This window comes from Microplitis mediator, chromosome 2, assembly GCF_029852145.1.
Source record: "Microplitis mediator isolate UGA2020A chromosome 2, iyMicMedi2.1, whole genome shotgun sequence".
Lineage (NCBI taxonomy): Eukaryota > Metazoa > Arthropoda > Insecta > Hymenoptera > Braconidae > Microplitis > Microplitis mediator.
This window is the reverse complement of record NC_079970.1, coordinates 20,206,405-20,227,719: the sequence shown is the minus strand read 5'-3', so window position 1 is coordinate 20,227,719 and position 21,315 is coordinate 20,206,405. Positions and strand designations below refer to the sequence as shown.

At 30.5% G+C, this 21,315-nt stretch overlaps 1 protein-coding gene across 3 annotated transcripts in view; it reads right to left on the bottom strand.

Moving 5' to 3' along the window:
- Window positions 1–21,315, bottom strand: part of LOC130663316 (lachesin-like) — a 250,729-nt gene that overhangs the window by 37,009 nt on the left and 192,405 nt on the right. For all 3 annotated transcript variants that reach the window (XM_057462462.1, XM_057462464.1, XM_057462463.1), the window contains exons 5-7: window positions 16,709–16,916; window positions 13,989–14,150; window positions 131–259 (exon numbers count right to left, since the gene is read on the bottom strand). In XM_057462462.1, the coding sequence (XP_057318445.1) occupies window positions 131–259; window positions 13,989–14,150; window positions 16,709–16,916 (499 nt within the window). The remainder of the gene's footprint in view (window positions 1–130; window positions 260–13,988; window positions 14,151–16,708; window positions 16,917–21,315) is intronic.

Here is a 21,315-nt window from a genome sequence, read left to right as displayed (position 1 = left end):
GAATGGACATAAAATACTTGAATTGTACGTATCAGTTCATAGTATTTATTTTTTATTTGTTTCTGTCTAGACAAAATTAAATTATTAAGAATCGGAGTTTTTTTAAAGCTGATTAATTAAATAAACTTACATTCGACATCAACGATTATTCTTTTGCTGACTGTCGGCGGGACTCCGTTAGTCGCAATGCAATAGTATGCTCCCATCTCTGTACGAGTTATTTTAGTTAAATTTAATTGATCTCCGACATATTTTTCCACTGGAACAGAAATAAATAAATTAATTAATTTTAGAAATTTTATCAGTTTTTAAACATATATTCGAAGCTGGAAAAAAATTTATACGATATTAAAATTTTTTAATTAAAAATGATTAGTTTTGGCATGAAAATATATATTTTTAATAACATAAAAATGATATTGTAACTGTTATTATCCCGACAATGATAATAATTAAAGTACCTTAATAAAGTTTATACTAAAGTTTTATTGTTATTCAGTGATAGTACAGTTATATAATAGTAGGAAAGTCGAGAGATGTAGATGTATAAGTAGAGAAGTAGGTCTAAATGATAACCCCAGGCTATTTCTCTTGACTCTTGTCTTTCTCATGATCACAACGCGATCGTCCCTTTGGGTACTGAACATTAAGAGCTCAAGTTTATACGAATAAATCGCACTCGTGCCTCGTTTCATCAACTTCACTTAACAATTTACGGCAGAACTTCTGTAGCCGCGAGAAACTGGTGACTCTATAAAGTGATTCACGTTTTAAAAAGACAAAGGAAGTAACGGAGAAAAAAATATTAAAATAAACTTGAAAGTGTCTACTCAAGAATTACTTAAGTCAAAAACCCCTTGAGAGATATTGTAATTGAAAACTTTGACATTTACTACTTAACACTATACTCTGCAATATATTGTACTTAAAACTAACTTTATATATATTTTGTAATATTACTCTGGCAATCAAGAATACTTTACTCTATATTTTAATTAAAAATTATTTCATGTCATCAAAATATTTTTATAAATATATTTTCTTAACACATACTCAAAATGTACGACATTTAGCGCCTACACTGTAAAAAATTTTTGGACTCAGTGTAGTGTAAATGACTCTGTGTGAAAATTACACCAAATATCGTGTTAAATTTAGGCGGTGTGAATTAAAAATTTTTACACCGTCAAGCGTGTAAATGTGTATTTTTTAATAATTTTGTGTTATAAAAAACGCGGTGTAAAAATGGTTCCCGAAGACTTTACACGGTCTGATCGGTGTGAAATATCAAGCGGTGTACTTTTAACACGGTATGAGAGTTTTCATCAACACCGTTTGTTGTTACTAGCTGAATATTGTCCAAGAATATAATCTGTGGTCAAAAATTAATAAATAATACAGAAATCGCAGCATTAATATATCATATCATTATCATTGATGTCGATGTCGATAATTCTAAAATAAAAATTAATTCCTAGCGTCAAAGTAATCGAGAGTTTTGAATAAAAAACTTATACATTTACACCAATGGTGGTGTGAACGTTCTAATTCACACGGCTCAAAATTTAACGCCGTGCGTCGTGTACTTTTCACACTAGCAGTGTTGAAAATTTTAACACCGTATTATTCACACCACACCTTGGACTCAAAACATTTTACAGTGTGATCATAAAAAGTTTCAAATGTTCAAAATACTACACCACAGAATGGTGTAAAAGAAGTAGATTACACTGTGATAAAATTACACGGATGGATAATTTACACCAAGGATTTTTTACACCGTTACTTTACACTTCATGACCGTGTAAAGTTCTCGGGGGACATTTTTACACCAAAATTTTTTACAGTGTAGTAAAATTCCGTATAAGATGCTCGTTGCATTAACAATCTCGTCTTAAACACAATCGTACTGGATATATAAATTACTATTATATCACTTTCAGCTTTAGTAGTGCGAAAAAATTAAATAAATTTAATCCAGTAGTACACTTATTGCAAATGGAATTAACGTTAAAAAATTAATCGATTTTTTCCTAAATTCTACTTTTAAAAATTTATGATAATTTTTTTTTTATTATAGGATTTAATTACTCACTTATTCACGAGTTAAGTTAACAGATGAATTTGTTTTATTAGTTATTGCATAAAAGATTTAAAAGTTTTATGTGTAATGAATTTTATAGTAGTACATTTTTGTCCAGTTAAAAATTCATGCAATTTTTTTTTAAAGTTCGTTTTTCAACAACATTAAATACTTATTGAAGTTTAAATTTTATAATTAATTATTTATGCTTAAGTCGTTCACATTTAATCCTTCAAAATTATCGATGTTTTGTAAGTTTTCTTTTATATTGACTTTAATATTTTAATTATAAATTAACCGAGGATATTTTTGACAAATTAAATTACATGAAATCCAAAGGTCTATTGATTAATCACGACGTTTCATTATTATTTATTCATTTTGATTTTATCAACTTCTAAAAAGTATAAATATTAATTCATTTTATTTTATCGATAGATTAAACTTTAAACTTCAATAATACATTAGTAAAATCATTTAAAAACCAATTTTTTCACACATTAATCCCAAATTTTAAAAGATTATGAATATTTAATGGAGAGAAATTTATGGTAACAATTACAGTATAGTATGGGAATGGTTCTTGTATCGTAAGGTAACAGGTTTTTTCAAATTATCGATTATAGGAATGGCACCCATACTAATTATGGTAACCATTCCTATCTATAGGGGAGGGTGGGGCAGAGCGGCCCCCCTGAAATTTTGACCAAAAAAAAAATTTTTTTTTTTTCGACTAATTACTATAAATCCGATATGTTTGCGCATTTTTACCCCTACGCATGACATTTGGGGCAAAATGGACCAGCCGAAACTTCCGAAAAAATTATTTTTTCATATTTTTCGGCCGTTTCTTTATGTAAGAGGCAAATTTGGTCACTAAAAATTTATAAAAATTAAATTTTTTTTTTTAGTTGATAAATTTTTGAAATAAAGTAAAATTATAGAATTGATTTTTTTTTTTATTAAATAACAATTAGTAATTAAGGTAATCGAGAGTGAACGATTTTTTACGCTTTAAAAAATTTTTTTCGAGTAATATAAAACCAAAAATAGTTGTCAAGAGAAAGAAATACATTCTTAATGATGAAAACAATTTAAAAAAAAAAAAAACGAAAAAAAAAATTTTTTTATCACTTTTTGAAGGGGGGCCGCTCTGCCCCACAAAAAAAAATTTTTTTTTTTCAGAATTTTGGCAAAATGTCCATAAATTTGTTCGAAATAGGACAAAAGCAAAGTGATCTTATGGTTGAAAGCCACAAAAAATAATAATTGGCTTAGGGGGGCCGCTCTGCCCCACCCTCCCCTATGGGTTTTAGTCCTGTACGAAATCGGAATTTTTCCAATAAAATTATGGTAATAATTCATATGTCATTATAGTAATTGTTCCAATACTACTATGGTTACCTTTCCTACGTATTATGGTAATGATTCCCATAATGTATAGGAATGATTACCATTATATCATGGTAGTGGTTACCAGAATATTATAGGAATCGTTGCCATAATATTCCCGAGTCCAAAAACAAATTCTAGTTTAGTCCTCAATAGTCTCAATGAGAACTATGAGGTCTAAATGCGAATAATTTATCGATTTTAAATTGTAAGTAAGACCTCAAAATCCTCAACGAATGAAAAGTTATCATTCGGACTTTGAAAAATTTTATATAGAAAAGGGAGGGAAGAGACTTTTGAGGTTCAAATGCGGATAAAATTATTCCTGTACGTTTTGAGTATTTTGAGGCTCTAATCCAGATCATGTTATTCCAGTTTAGTCCTTAAAGTGGTAAAACGGGTCGTAACTACTACTTTGAAGACTAAGCTAAGATAATTTCCCATACTGTTGTCAATCTCAAAATTCTAAATTGATCTTCAAAAACCTCATTGAGAATTTGGAGACTTAAATCCGAATTTGATTTTTGACTCGGGTTATAGTAATGGTTACCATATTACATGGTAAAGTTTACCATAATATTAAAAAAGTGATTACCATAGTAATACACGGAAAAAAGAGCAATTGAAAAATTACAGTTTCTACAGTAAAAATAGGCCTTCCGGGCAAAAATCTTTAAACATTAAAGCTTGAACTGTAATTTTAGAAATTTGTTATAGTAATAAAATTAATACAATTTTAAACAGCAAATTTTACAGTTTAAATCGACTATATCGAGTTTGAAACTGTAATATTTGTTATTTCTGAATAAAAAATGTAATTTTTACAGTTTCAGACCGGAGCGCTTACTACTATACGAAACTGTAATTTTTCAACTGCTCTTTTTTCCGTGTATAGGGACAATTCTCATGATATTCTGAAAATACTTAACATTTATTACGGAGGTGATTACCAGGATTTATTCCCATACGCACCTAGGAACCGTTCCAATGTGGATATAGAATTTATTTCTATGTACCTATGAGAACTATTTCCATGAGTATACTAATCATTACCATAGTAATTAGTATCATAATTATAGGAATTGTTCTTATAGTTATGGAAACTTTCCCCAGAAATTATGGGCGTATTTCCCATAATTCCAAGTGATTATTACCATAACATTATGAGTTGATATTTCATAAATTCACTAGGAACGGTGACCATAATATTCTTTCCATGTAGAAAAAACTACCGGGATTATTTGCTAATGAACCATTTCATACTTTTTATTAAAATTAACAAGTAAGTTTTTTAATCTGATTATTGTGGATTAATTAATAAAAACCAAATTATTGAAATAAATGAAAATAAGATTGTTAGAGTGATACTAATATGGTGTAAGCATAATTATATCGTTATTATTTTGTACACGATGTTATCGTGCTTCAATAATGATTTTCAATGACGTAAGGATCAGGTTTACTATAAGCGGATAACAAGTAATTGCAAACTACGATCGGCAGCTCCATTCCGCTTCCGTTATCAAATTATCGTCCATTAGAGTTTCGCGCCATTGCTAATTGGTGGAGTTTCTCTTGCGTGGCTAGATGGCAATGGTCACACGTACTATTATATACACACATATGCATATACAAATACAAATATATTTATATTTATCTATATATGTATATAAACAAATGTGTTATACGTTGACAGGTGCCTCTAATTCGAGATTCAGCAATCGCTCTGATGTTTTCCCTTCTCTGTACGTCATTCCGACATTCGTTTTCGCTCCCATTGCTCAGCCATGCAAGTCAATTAACGGCTAATTTTTTAATCGAACCTCTATAAATAATATAAATTCTCTCAGGGTAAAAATAAAAAAAAATAACAACAATTTCAAATAAACGAAATCGTTGAATTAATGAAGAAAAAAAAATTTTTATTAATTATAATTCTTTTGAACTCAGTAAACTAATAAATATTTTTTTAATTAATTGTACGGTTTATGTGATCGAATTGCCAATTATAAACTAGTATGTACTTGTATGAACACGAGTAAACTGAGTAAACAAATTTTATGTAAAGTACATCAAGTTTCGTGCTTCGTGGAAATTTCTATGTATCACAAGGTTGCCTTAGAGTATCAAATTATTGTTATTATACATATATATATTGATGACGATGCCCGCACATGGTATTTCCGACATCTCTCAACGAACATGCCAGCATTGTAGTGCTTAACTTTTAACAAGCGCTAACTTTGTCAAGTTTTGGTTTGCCCTAACTGTAGGTTATAACGTCGAAACCCTTCATGCACTTTATCCACTCTCTGGAGACAGGAGTTGCCCAAGTAGAGCTTGTTAGAAGACATCATATCCTCGATACTAATACAGGAGTCTTCTCACGCTTGAACGGATCATGTTAATGTTGACGTTTGACACTCTAATAAATCATTAATTAGTACCACCGGGTCGTAATGGCAAGTTTATTTTATCTGAACGCTGTTTAAATTTTTCTTCGATTTTCAAGGATCTGTCAGGGAAATTTAAAGCATAGTCTTTCAAAAAAATGCACTGACACTATATTTAAAAATGTATGTTCTATGTGATTATCATAAATTTTAATTTTGAGTAATGATAGAATAGTGATGGCGAAAGAAAATCGGAAAAAATTTCATGATACTGAAGTTAGTCGACGTGTAATAATTTTTGAAATTTTTTCAAAACGATAAATTGCACGTATAGTTTTTTTAATTTTCTACATGTGCATATTTTTATTTATTTTTTTTTTTGTGATTGATTTGCTGAAAACAAAAATCCGAAAATTGTTAATTGTCTGTTAACTTCTGGATCATAATATTTCAAAGTTATAAAAAAAGTGTAATTGATTTTATGAATCTATATCTGTAAATATTGAGTAATCGATATAATTGTATAGAGCCTTTTTTGTAGTGCTTCAAATTTTCTATCAAAAAGATATCTTCCATTTTATTTTAAAAGTGAATAATTACTGAGATATTTTGAGTTAAAAATTGTCGGGGATCTTCTGGACACTACGTGACCTAAGGGGTTAGTATAGAATATTCATTATTGCACTATTTTGCTCGTCTCTGGAATAAAACGCGTGGTATTTCTCTTAGTGATCATTTTAAAATATTTTTTTTAATTTAACCATTTTTTAAATTGACCTAGGATCCTACTATATTCAAAATTGAAAACATGAATAAAGATGTTGAATCGAATTTAAATTCAAAAATTTTTTAAAATACAATATAAACTTTTTTTTTTAAACTTTAATCAGTTTTTGATAATTGCGGGTTAACTAAAGTCTTGCTATGAAAGTTGAAGTATTTGAAGAATAATTAACTATAAAAAACATAAATTTGAATTAACCGTATGAGGATGACAAAAAAAATTTTTGTTTTTTTGAAACTTAGGCAAATTTGAAAAACACGTCACTCTCTTAATCTGAAACAGTGAAAATCACTGAAAAATAGTGCATATACTCTCCCCGCACAAAAAAATATATAAATCACATATATGTCCCATATAGCCGATACATTGATGCATGTATGTCACATATATATTTTTTTGTGTAGGTCTAAAGATGAATTAGTGGAAATAAGTGGATATTCACTAATTCAAAGTACAAATTGAACCACTTATTTCAAAAAGTGGTTTGATTGGCACTCCGAATTAGTGAATGTTCACTTATTCATGTTTAGATAGTTCACTATTTCACAGCTATACCACTAGGTATACTTATAGCACTGCGTTCTTCAACCTCGTGTGGCTTGTACTTTATAACTGTAAATAAACACACGCATAATCGTGGCCGTATCTTTTCAACAACAAAAAACCGCGACCGCTAATAGAATTTTTCAAATTATACCGCATGTTTGGTACAGCCAATTTTGAAAGGGTTGAAATTATAGTTTTTCAAATAACTATTGCTTTTAAAATTTATTGAGCTACGGCCAATAAAAAAAATATATTGAAATGAAACACAATAAAAAATATTGTGATTCTAATTTTGATGGCATTTATGACTTTTTTCAAAAATAATTTAATGTATAATAATTTGAATTTATCAATAACTTCAAGCAATTGGCTTTAAATATCAAGAATAATTTTAAACACTATAACCATATCATATTTTCCGGCTATTATAAATTAAATTAACCTTAATTAATTCCTCATCCGTTTTCTTATATAAATTTCCAATTGTATGCACTTTAATAAGCTTAAGATAGCATTTAATTGAAACTATTTTTAAAACAGCCAATTACAGTGTATTTTTAAAAGATATTTAATGTTTCATTTCGTAGAAGACAATTAATTTGAAAAGATAAAATTGGCGGGAATTTAATGTTTTTATGAGCTTAAAGTTATTGCAATATTCATAAAGGAATTATACTAAATACTAAGAGAGAAAGAATGAAATTAAATAGATGAACCAAATTTTTTTAAGTTTTACATTTCTTGTGCTTATTCCCTTTTAATTGGACGATATAATTTTCTCGTAAAAAAAAAAAATTACTGTTGACTTTTAAATAGGGAAGCAAAATGAGTTGTTGGTTTACTTTGAGTTTTAGTAGCTTTCTTTTAAAGTTAACATTTACTAGTCTCTGTACTCTGTCTCTTTACGCCTTTAATCTGTAAGATGCTGAGAAAGAGAAAGAGATTTGGGAATAAGGAGGTAAGAGTTGAAAGAAGATGAAAAAAAATCCAAAGAGGATGTACGGAAATGCAGAAAACTACTGAGCACTCATCCGTAATGTTTGTTTGAGTTTTTTTTTTACTTTTACGCATGGGTTACGAGCGATGTTTTTTTATCTTCATAAAAATTCAATTTTTTTGTTTTAATGAGTTTTAGTAAAAAAAAAAAAATTGAAATCGTTGTGATACTGATGGTGGTAAAAATTATTTGAAATAAAAATATTGCTAATGATTTTAGGATTATTAAATTAGAATAAAAGAATGAAAAAAAAAATTTTCGTAGCTTTTTTTTCTCTGTATGCTGACGAGTTTGTTGAAGCTAAAGAGTAAAGCAAACTTTAGACTGTTGGATTAATTAAGTTCGTTAAAAAAAGGATAACTAAAATTATTAACCGCGATACAAAGTTATATTATTTAGTCATGGTTTCAAATTGAATTTAAAAAAAAAAGTAAATTAAATAACTTAATATGCAAATTTACTTTTTAAATTTGTAATGGATTAATTAATTAGTGATGTAGTTTTTTTGTAATTTTTAAAACGACAATTAAAAATAAATGTTCTATAGAAAATGATGTTAGTTATATATTTAACGAAAGTAGAAACTCAAATGAAGATAATGAGGCACGATATGATTATTTAACGACTGTCACTATGAATAATTAATTTTTGGAAATCTCATTGCCCAATTAAATAAATCAAGTTCATATCAGAATGTCTCTTCAAAGCGACATTTTAATTTTTTTTTCTTCATTAGTAAAATTAAAAATTTTTATTTTATTATATAGTTATGTAGTTATCAAGCAAAGAGAGATTAAAACTTCTATCAAAAATAATAACTTTTTTTTGTAAATAATTATTATTTTATAAAAATTTTTGTGTGCTGCCTATACTTGGGCTCTCATTACTATTGAACTATTTTTTCTGTTAATTATATGATTTAATTCAAAAACTATTCCAGAGAATCATTTCGTATTTGATTTGTATAAAATTTTTTTTTTTGTATAATTAATTTTTATTGATAAGTATTTTATGATAAATTTATGATAAATTTTAGGACCATTGAGCTTGATTTTTTTTCTATGATTTTGAGAAAATAATTTTATCTTCATTTTAATTAATGTTAAGCGAAAATTTTTCACCGGAATGAGAATTAAAAATTATTTTATTCACTTATGAATCAAAATTAACTGAGAAAAAGTAATTTAAATTTACAAAGACTTAAATCCCGTATTACACGGAAAGATTGGAACCCGACTGGTTACTGTTCTGCACCCGACTTGGATGTGCGCACACGACTCAGTCAGGTTCCGCACAGTAATCAGTGTGGTGCTGCACCAAAATCGAGCTTTTTCTTCCAGCACACGTACTGAGTCGGGTACAGAACAGTTCAGTCGGGTTCCAATCTTTCCGTGTATTCACAGAAAAAAGGGATTTCTTGACGCAAGAAATATTTTGCACTAGTAATTGAAGACAAAAATTTTCTGATGACTGGAAAAATTTTCTCGGAACAAATAAAAATTTTTTGCGCCAAGAATTTTTTTTTTTTCTGTGTACTACATAGTCTACATAAATCAAATTTACGAATAAAAATTATTAGTAATTTTCAATCCAATAAAAAAAATTTCAAACGGATTTTTGATATCAAAATACTTATATTGATCTACACAGAAACAACAATATAGTAGTGGCAACTCTCTGAGATAGTATTGAGTACTTTCTGTAAAAAAAAAATTTCAGACAGTACTGCATGCTATCTAGACTGTATTCATTACTCTCTGGATAGTACTGAGTACTATTCCGAACAGTAGTGGATATAGTCTACATAGCATACAGTACTGTTAAAATTTTTTTTTTACAGAAAGTACACAGTACTATTCTAGAGAGTAGCCACTACTATATTGTTTTTTTCGTGTAAGTAGATCTCTACAAATTTCGATAAAGTTTTTTTATGTTTGTATGAATATCCCATTTTGCCGAAATATGAGAAAATACTTTTTTTTTTTATTATAATCACGATAGGAAAATTAATTTTTCTTTATCCCTTAGTCGAAAGTACGCACTTCCCTCCCTAATTTTAAGGCCTAAAGTCTTATTTCCCTCTCCTGGTGGAGTTACATGCGCGTCACTTTTGTCGCCGGGAGCAAAAAATTTTTTCGGGCCTACAGAAACAGCCGGTTGCTGCCATCTAGTGATCGTCTACCACTTTATAAATAAAATTTTTCACGATAACGTCGTAGATCGTTGCTTTATATATGCGTCAGTATTTTTGTGTCTCGTTGTACGTAATATTTTAATTAAACAGTGTAATTACAATGATAAGATAAATGAAAAAGTTTCATCGGATGAATCTATGGACGAGGATGAGGTGATAAAAGATTTTGATGCAGAGGCGAAGTTAATTATTGAAAGTTTATGTATTTATTTATATATTATTTATTGGCAGGAAAAAAATCTTGTTTATAGGCATAAATTTATTTCTTTCGAAAAAAAATAGTTATTTTTTATTTTTTATAAGTATAATTATGTCTTTTTTTTTGTTTTGTTTTTGATGCCTGCCCCCGCCGACCAGACGCACTCGCTTCGCTCGTGCTTTCAAATGTCGCGGGGCAGGCAGCAAAAACGCAACAAAAAAAAAAAAGAGAGACGGAAAAAAATTAAAGTTTTATGTATGTCCGAAAGAGGCGCGTCAATAGGGAGCAAATAAAAAAAACATGGCCGACCTGTCAGCTGAAGGCAGAACGTGGTTGTATTGTTCATAGTATTCAAAAATGTAATTAATAAACGTACTTTCGACCAGGTATAAAGAAAAATCGTATACACCACACGGGAAGATAGTTGAAAGCCCTGCCCTGTGTGTCATGATGCCCTCGGCTTCGCCTCGGGCATCTTATCACACAGGGCAGGAATTTCAACTTTCTTCCCTTGTAGTGTAATATACTATTTTTGAAATTTAACATTCCATTTGGCCCGTTCGTCCCTTAATAATATTATTTTTATCAATCGAAGCTTACCAACTGGGCATAGCTTACAATTGAGTAATAATAATAATAATGATAATAATTATTGACAATGAATATAATTTGAGACGTTATATATGTCAGTTATGATACAAGTTCAATACCGTCATATGCACCCGGAATAAGGGAAATGACATGTTGCCTGCCACTTGGAAGTGATGTCCTGTTCATCCGGTTCAGCGGCACACGGTTCAGGATGACGAGGCCTAAACGTTTCCGTTGGTAGCACGTGTAACCACCGGTATAATTCATAAGGATATATAATACCGTAGATTATGTCTAGTCGTACGCCGTGAGTAGTTTAAGTTTTAATCCGTCGTTAGCCAGCTACACTGCGTTTCTATGTACTGCGTTCTCGTTACTTTCTATACATACATATCTAGCTACCCCTAGTCCCACCACCAGGAGCATAGTACGTAAACCACCTACACCCACCTACACCCAACTACCCACTCTAGCTCACTGGCTTCTCCATGTGCCATGTGAGAAATGTCACAAGAGCGTATAATGTACGCTTTCATTCCAAATGGAGTGGCTCGATCCTCAAGTAGTCGTGCCACGTACGCCCAAGCACGAGGGGGTTTTTATTTTTTTTCATTTTCTTTGTTTACTTTTTTTATTTTTTATTTTATTCTCCACAAACGTTTGCGAGACTCGGCTCTTAGGACTAATTACATATTTAAAATCATCAAGAAATAAACTTTTTACTTATAATTTCAAGATTTAAATGTTTTAACCTATTTATTTTAAAATTACATTCTTATTTACTTAATTTGCTTACTGATCTAACTCAGAAGTTAAGTTAATTAAAATTTCTTTTCAATTGATTTATTTTTATTGGAAACTAAAATTATTGACGGAAATAAAACCATCGTTTAACTCGCACGGAAAAAATTGAACTAAGGTAAGAACTTAGTACCCGATCACTCCATATATTTGTATATCTATATTTACTAAATTTTACTAAATATAGATATACAAATACATGAGTGATCGGGTACTAATACCGTAATCGGATACTAGGTCTCTTACACGGAGAGAAATGTCAGATAAATATTCCTATGCAGCATAGTGATGGTTACATTACTCTACAGTTTGTGTCATGCTGCTCTTATGTGACTGCCTATACAAACTATAGAGTAATGTAACCATTACTATGCTGCATAGGAATATTTGCTTGACATTTCTCTTCATGTACCTTATGTGAATTAAAAAACGAAAAGTAATATAATGATAAAGTGATCAGTAAATACTATCATTATAAATAGTAATTCTTTAATTTATAATTAAAACGTAAATAATTATAGGGAAAATATTACTATTTATTGTCTATGCAGGAAAATTTAATATTTGCACTTTAAAAATCGTAACTTAAACTTAAAAAATTTATTATATGTAAAGTAAAAAACCTAGTACCTGATAACGCCCTGGTGGATCCGAATTACGGTAAATTACTGTAATTTAGTATATTTGGAAAAATTACAGTATTTTAACCGTAAATTTGCAGTAAGAGAGCGGTAATTTACCGTAAAATTGCGCAAACCTTGTTGTCTTTTACCGCAAGGTGAAGTATTACAGTGTAAAAGCTGTAGAAATAGACAAACATACGGTGCATATGGTCAAAATACTGCAAATTGCCGTATTTTTACCGCAATTAACAGCAAACACTGAACACTACCGGATAGTACTGTAAATTACTGTAAATTACGGCAAATTTACCGTAGAAATATCGGGTTTACGGTAAATTACGGAAAAATGCGGTATATTACCGTAATTCGGATCCACCAGAGACTCAATGTATTTGTATATCTATATTTAGTAAAATTGAAAAAATATTGATGTCCAAAAACCTGAGCGATCGGGTAATGGGTCTCTTACCTTATTATTAAATTTATTTTTTGGAACATTGAAATTCCTTATATTGACAACCAGGTTTTGGGTTATAATTTCAAACACTAATTTTCAAAGTTTCTTTCTTTCTATGCAGTATTAATATATTAAATAGAAGAAAAAAAAAAAATTTGAAAAGTTTTAATAAATAGTTAATTTTTAGAGCCATTCTAAAAATGAAATAAAGATAGTCATTAAAGTTAGTACCCCAAAGTAACGTTATATGTCTCGTGCATATTTAATCGTTGACTCTCGAGACCGTGTGAGCGCATACATCTATCTCATTGGCAAAAATTCTTACTAAGCGTGCATATGTATATATGTACATATAATGATAATATCATGGACTGTGAGAACTTGAGTTGATTAATTTGTACAATATTTAAAAGCTTTTATAACGGAAGGAAAACGTACGTGAGAATATAAGAGTTATGAGAGTAAAATAGTTTCTGGTGTCAGAGTCTGCGTCTGTCTGGTTGATTCATAAATGTGCTTACTATTAGCTCTTTTGGGTGTAGTACGTCGGACAGTGGACAACCCAAGTGAGTTGGGTTTTCATAATGGATATGATAGCTTTGCAAATCCTAGCGTAATCCCTCCTTTCCGCTTCGCTACCTCACAGTAATATGTACACTCTAGAATGCTAATTATACCACTGCTGTATTTACCTCACACAATTCACACACACACGCACACACACACACAAATATATATATAATTCTAGCTGTGTAATCAACACTAATCACCTTTTTTAAGCCCGCTAATAATTAATGTCATAACAAATATTAATTATTCAATCACTAAAATTAACATAATTAAAAATTTATTTACTACCAGACAACAGATTGAGTGATAGATTGTAACCTATTTATATTTTTGCTTATTGCTACATAATTATTGTTACCTTTTGATCTCCGATCGATTGGAATCGATTGTCCGTCCTCGCGTCGCCACATCATTGTTGGCTCAGGATAACCTTCGGCTTTACATGTCAATGTAATATTTTGATGCTCCTTCACCGCAACTGTACTCTCCGATGACATAGAGTCCACAATGTTCGGCGGTACTGGTTAATAAATATATAATTTATAATTACAATATGTTTCATACAACACGTCATATTTAACTTGATATTTGTATAGAATAATCGGTAAACTCATTGGGATTTAATTATGAGGTTTTAATATATTCAGCGTTATTTCAATTTCATAACGTTTAGTTATTCATTATTGAATACTATATTTATCTATTTTTCACGCTGTATTTGTAGATGTTTTTTTTTTTTACTTCGAAAGAGACTAGTCATTTAGTTGAAATTTGAGCTAATGAGAATTTTGTGATTATTAATTTATTGGTAAAAGTTAACATTAATTGGAATGTATGATATTGAATGGAATGAAAATTATGAAGTTTCAACCCAAGTGCTTAATTGCCTCCAAAGCTACAGGCCTTTTTTTAAATATTAATTATGGAAAGTTTCAAATTTTGCTATTTCTAAAAAACTTCTTTTTTTATTAACTTTCTTCGATCTAATTTTTTTTTGTATATAGAACTATTGCTAAATAACTAAATACTCTCGAAAGTAGATTTGGGAGAGGAATAATAAAGTTTTTAACTTTTGAGAGTAATTTCAAATTATTTATGACAGTAACATCATGATAAACCTAAAGTTATAAGTTGTTTGGAAATTTGAAAATTAAATCTATAAATCACAGTTTCAAATTTAATTTATATGATATAAGTATGTTTAATATTGACAAATACTTCTAAGTAGCTTAAATTTACAAATTAATATTAAACTGCGGTAAGAAGCTGGGTTAAAAATAAAACTTGATTCAGGCTCGCTTCACCTTATTTTCTTTTGAAGTTATCGATTTGCCGACGATTTTTCGATAAGATTTCGATTTTTTCGACTTAAATTAAATTTTTTTCAACTTTTTGAACTTTTTTGATCTTAGCTTCAACTTATTTGTCTTTACTTCGAGCACAATAGTCATTCACCTTACTTTTGACTTGATAAATCAAGTCGAAAAAAAGTTATTTATTCGTCTTACTTCCACCTTAATATATAAAAATTATTTCACCTTAGTTTTGACTTTTTCGCCTTATAATTTAGGTCGAATAAGTCTAAATCAAATCAATTTTGAGTTGATTTCAATTTTTTCGTCTTAAATCGTGACTAAGTAAGACAGTTAAGTCTAAACCAAGGCGAAAACTCAATGTATTTCATATCTCCGTAAAAAAAAGTCAGGTTTGTCTTATGAAAAACGGCTCCAAATTTCGACGGCTACGTAACATTTGACCCGAAGACAAAATACCCGCAAACCAAAATACCCGCGACAAAATACCCGACGACAAAACACCCGCAATCCAAAATACCCGCGACAAAATACCCGACGGCAAATAATTAATTTTTTTAATTATACATTTTTTTTTCACGAAAAAATAAAATAATAATAACAATTGTTATTAACATATAATACTAATAACTATTATTATTATTAAATACGACTTTAGTGTGTGCAATTAAAAAAATGTACCCACACATAAAAAAGTGTGATAAATAGCGTCTTTTTTTCACGAATTTCGTGTGTGTGAAATTAAATCAATGTATCCACACACAACAGGGTGTGAAACATGGCGCCCTTTTTTCACGAATTTTGTGTGTGCAGTTACAAAAATATACCCACACATAAAAAATACCAAAAGTTCCACTAGGTCCCTGAACCCTACCGGGGCTTTGCCCCTGGACCCTCTATTGAGATACTCTTATTTCACGGAAAAAAAAAACAAAGATATTTTTTTCTCCGTTCTTTTTGTTTTTTTAATTGATTCTCGGGATGAATTATCGTGGTCCCAAAAAGCATCACACCGTGTGGCGAAAGTTTTAGATTGCGGGTATTTTGTCGTCGGGTATTTTGGCATCGGGTATTTTGTCGTCGGGTATTTTGTCGTCGGGTATTTTGGCATCGGGTATTTTGTCGTCGGGTATTTTGTCGCGGGTATTTTGTCGTGGGTATTTTGTCTTCGGGTCAAATGTCGTGTCACCAATTTCGACTTGGTAAACCAAGTCTGAATCAAGTTTTATTTTTGACCTGGGAAGAACTCACGAATTGGTTGTCACAGCGGTCATTTGTGGCGATCAGTCTCGAAAATCGTGAAGGCATCATCACCTCCCTTTTGACGCCGATCGATGTTCGTATTTCGTTCGATAAGCTGTCTGTTATGACCGCTGTGACAACCGACCCGTGAGACAGCCGTACCCAGTCTCCTCTATACATCTTTCGAATAGAAAACTTCTAATTCGCGGTTAATAAGATAAATAATTTATTTTGTGTTATTAAATTTTTTTAATAAATGCCATCGTCAAATCGGCATATTAGAAATATTGGATACTTCTTAGACAAACACTCGAGTATCATACTGAAAATAGTCAGAATAGCTTCCTAGGATTTCACAATATCAAGATTTGATGAAAACTCGATTTTCGAAAATCGGACCGAAATCAATGACCTCTTTTTTTTGAGTTTTCAATTTTTATAGCGGGAAGTTAAAAATACAATATTTCTAAAAGTTGTTTTTTCTGTCAGTGCCGTCACAAAGATAAAATAAAAAAAAACTTACCAACAACTTGTAAGTATCCAACTTGACTTATCATAGGTACAGTGTTAACTTGACACATGTAGTAGCCTCGATCATTTTGCTGAACATTTTGTATTCGCAAAAACCAGGTTTTTTGTTTGTCATATGAAACTGAGAACCTTGGGATTTTTACTACTACGTGTGTGTGAATAGTGAGAAGCATTTGGCGACCGACATGTAACCACGCCACCTGAAATAATGAAACCATGATCATTAATAATAAAATTATGAAGTTCAAAATTTTCAAACTAATGGATTCAATAATGCTTGTATAAGAATTGTAAATTAGACAGGGATAGTTGTAAAAAATGATATTTTAGTGATAATGATGCATAATATTAAATCGATATTTTTTATTGAACCCGGCAGGCAAGTTTTTGGGTGATTAATTAATGCTTCAAAGTTTCAGAACTTATAGCTGAGGTGTCGCGTAATTTAGCCTTGAGTCGAATACTATTATATGTATGCAAGTATTTTACTCTATGCTAGTTTAAACTTTGTTTTCCAAGTTATAATCGAGCTTATTCAACGCCAAACCTCATCGTGATAAATTTATACAATATATGTGGCTTACTCGCTTGAGACTTATTCATCATAAGAGATACATTTACTTATGATTTCATTCTACGATTTGGCATATGAGTTAATTATAATTTTTCATAATTACAAATTCATTATAAAATCCCATTTTCACGCCACCTAGCGAGCAATTGTGAAAATAAAAGAAATTTTCATGAACTATGGCATTTTCGAATGGACGTGTGAGAATGTAGAGACACATACAGAGCGCCGAGAAGGTATTTATCTAAACGTGTGCGAGGAAAAGTGACTAAGCTATAGTTGGCCGGAAATCACATACTTTACCCCGGCAAAGTATAGCTCAAAAATCCAACTTCCGCGGTTAATGTCACCAAAAAAATTCTACTGCTTTTAATTTGGCTCCACATGATAATTATTATACGGTAAGAAATGCGTGGCGTTCAACACCATACTGGTATGGTCTCAAGACAGATACTAAAATAGTATGTGAAATATTCCAAGACAGTATTGTACTGTATAGTACTGGAGCTATTGTATTGCTCACACGTATGCATAGCAGGCACGGCGAAACAGCATGGCCTGAGAGCCATACTAGAATGCCGAGGGCACAATGCTACTAGTTTTTTTCGCCATAATTTCTGGCGTGTCAATCAACGTATACTATCGTATTACCGCCAAAACTATATAGATGTCGTTAGAGTAGGTTTATCGGCCAGAAGTAATGTGGAAAAGGCATTACAGTATGGGCCTGACGGCCATACTGACATTGCAGCGTCCACGACAACTATCGACAATGTTACTATTTCCGCAATGGTCGAACCATCTATGCATACAATTTTATAACCTATAAAAATCTTCGATACCATACAGTATGGCGTTCACGCCCATACTGGCATGGTGATATCCGCAAAATATTTCTTACCTTGAAACGACAGATAAAATTCATTAATGGAAAAAAAAGTTTCATCCATTATTAAATCAGTTAATTCGTTAAAAAAATATCGACGAGAATTTTCTATTTACGTAGAAAATTAAAAATTTCGTTCAAGTGGAAAGTTAATAAATGAGAGTATATAATAATCTTTTCAGCACAAAAGTGACCACATCAATTCAACCATGCTTGTCGATTTATTAAAAAAAAATAATAAAACCTTGCAGAGAAAGTTGACACATCGATTTAAAATGAGTGAAAAACTGATTGCCAAAATTTGTTCGAGTATAAAAAGAAAAAAAAATTGTTGAAATAAAATGGACGTCAAGCATGATTGACTCATGCGTTTTTACGGAATCCGGAAGCTGAGCTCTATACTAGTGAGAATATTCCTTGCTCGATTGAAATATTTGGCAGCTATTCAAAGGCCGAATCCTCTTTGCTTTACCTCTGAGCCTGTTTGCCATTGTGTAAAAGAGATTGCTACGTATTTTTTATTGGTTACTTTTTTTATCATTATTAAAAAAAAAATGTGTAAGGTATCTGTGAAAAATATTTATCGGAACAAAAAAAAAAGAAAAATCATTTAATTATTTATCATTGATAAATACCATAAACGTTTACGTTCCATCGTTCAACCATTTAAAATAGTTTAGATGAAATATTTGTACCCATTGTTCCGACAGGATCAATAACTCAGTTTCATTTACTAATTAAGTAATCCCGAGGTACTGTAGCGCAATCATATAATTTTCTTTGTTCTATTTGCTACGCAAACATTTTCATCAAATGTATATATCTATATATATACTCTATGAAAATATTTTTTAATTTAAAAAAAATTCTTCCGCTGAATAAATTTTTTTCTACTCTTCAAGTATTACTCAACAATGAGTACCTGAGTATTAATTTATAAACTACATTAAAAAAATTTTGCTACTCTCCATTACTTTGAATTTAAAAACTCAATAACAAAGATATAAAGTCGCAACAACATAAATGAACATTAAAGAAAAAATATTATGTATTGTGACATAAATAATTCATAGCAGACTATTGTTGTCAAAGCCAGTATATTAATATCGATATGGATATGTAATATGAGAACAGCTAATGAAATTAATCCACAAAGCACGTATATACTTATGTGAGTGTAATAGTAATTTTCGTTTGATATAAAAGAGAAAATTCACAAAGCTAACTTTACATCAGATTTGTCGGCTAATTGAGTTCTGTATGGAGTTAGTTAAAATTAGTATGGTTTCTTTAGATTGCTTCAACCCCGTCTTTGACGTCTGATAGAGCATAGGTTTCTCTGTGTCGTAATTGAAAACCACAAACTGCACCCAGAATCCGCAACAAAAGTTTCTTTATTATTATTATTTTTTTTTTAACAAATTAATTGCCAACAAAATTTTATAATTGAATTTTTTATAAAATATTTTATTTTTTACTAATTGCTTGTTGTAGGGAAAGGAGGGGCAAAGTGGGATACTTAAAGAAATATTAAGATTTTGGGGACTCAAATATGTTAATTTTTTTTTTTAAGGTATTTAAAGTAAATAGAAAAAACTTTCGGCTGCCGTTAAAAAAAATTTTCATTTTTTGTGGGCAAAATGGGGTACCTTCTTCATGGTAAGAAATATTTTCTGGATATCACTATGCCAGTATGGGCGTGAACACAATTTTTATAAGTTATAAAATTGTATGCATAGATGATTTAACCCTTGCGGGAATAGTAACATTGACGATAGTTGGCGTGGACGCCGCAATGTCAGTATGGCCGTCAGGCCCATACTGCGTTGCCGTATACACATTGCTTCTGGCCGATAAATCTAGTCTAACGACATCTATCTAGTTTTGGTGGTCATACGATAGTATACATTGATTGACACGCCAGAAATTATGGCGAGAAAAACTAGTAGCATTGTGCCATCGGCATTGTAGTATGGCTCTCAGGCCATACTGTTTCGCCGTGCATGCTATGCATACGTGTGAGCAATACAATAGCTCCAGTACTATACAGTATAATACTGTCTTGGATTATTTCACATACTATTTTATTATCTGTCTTGAGACTATACCAGCATGGTGTTGAACGCCATGCATTTATGACCGTCTAAAAAGGGGGGGGGGGGCGAAATTTTTAGTAGTTTTTGTCATAAAAAAAGTCATTGTCATTTTTCCACTGAAACTTTTGAAAAAGTTTAACAAAAAAAATTCAAAATAATGCTCAATTATATTTACAAAAGTAATTTTGAAATGTTTAAAAAATGTTTTTAAAAATATACTTTTTTTATAGAATTTCGGGGGTGTTTCATTGTGCCCCTACCCCGTTTTGTCCCTTTTCATTGATTTATTAAACGATAAATTTTATTTTTAATTTACATTTTATCGGCATTATGTAAACGCGAAATAAAAAATTTATTGACAATGTGATAATGAGTTAGCCGATATTATAAAGAAGTGACGATAAGTTAAGCGTCTTACAGTGTATATATTAGTTGAGCAAACTTTTATATGAATAATGGATAGATGTGACTCTTGTGTCATATAATGATGGTAAACTTTAAAGTTAAACTCCTATTCGGTATTTTATAAAAGTACGGATAGAGTAAAAAAAGTTTAACAACAAATAAAATTAAATAAAAAATATATAAATTTTAATATTTAAACAATAAAAGGTTTAATGAATTTTTAAATTTTATAGAATACCCATTGTGTACAACAAATGAAAAGACATAGTAGAGTGATACACAGTATACACTAGGGATTTTTTTAACGGTTTGAATTTCAGTGAATTGTTCTCATGTCGTTGGTTTGCACTGCTGAACAAAACTGCCACGCATTATCCATTCGATATGTCTGTGTCGCTTTTATCCCATATCAATATATGTATAGATATAGCTATAGATGTATAGATATATAGATGTATGTATAGATGCGATGGAATACGATAGAAACGATAGAAACCAACAACATCAGCGTGGGTGATGGCGGTGATGCGTTTCCAATAGTCCATTGCACAATGCCGAGCAAGGGATTCTCTCTGCAAGAGGTAACGACCTTCCCGATCGACACGACTCGACCATGTGGAAGAACGGATTATATTATTCTT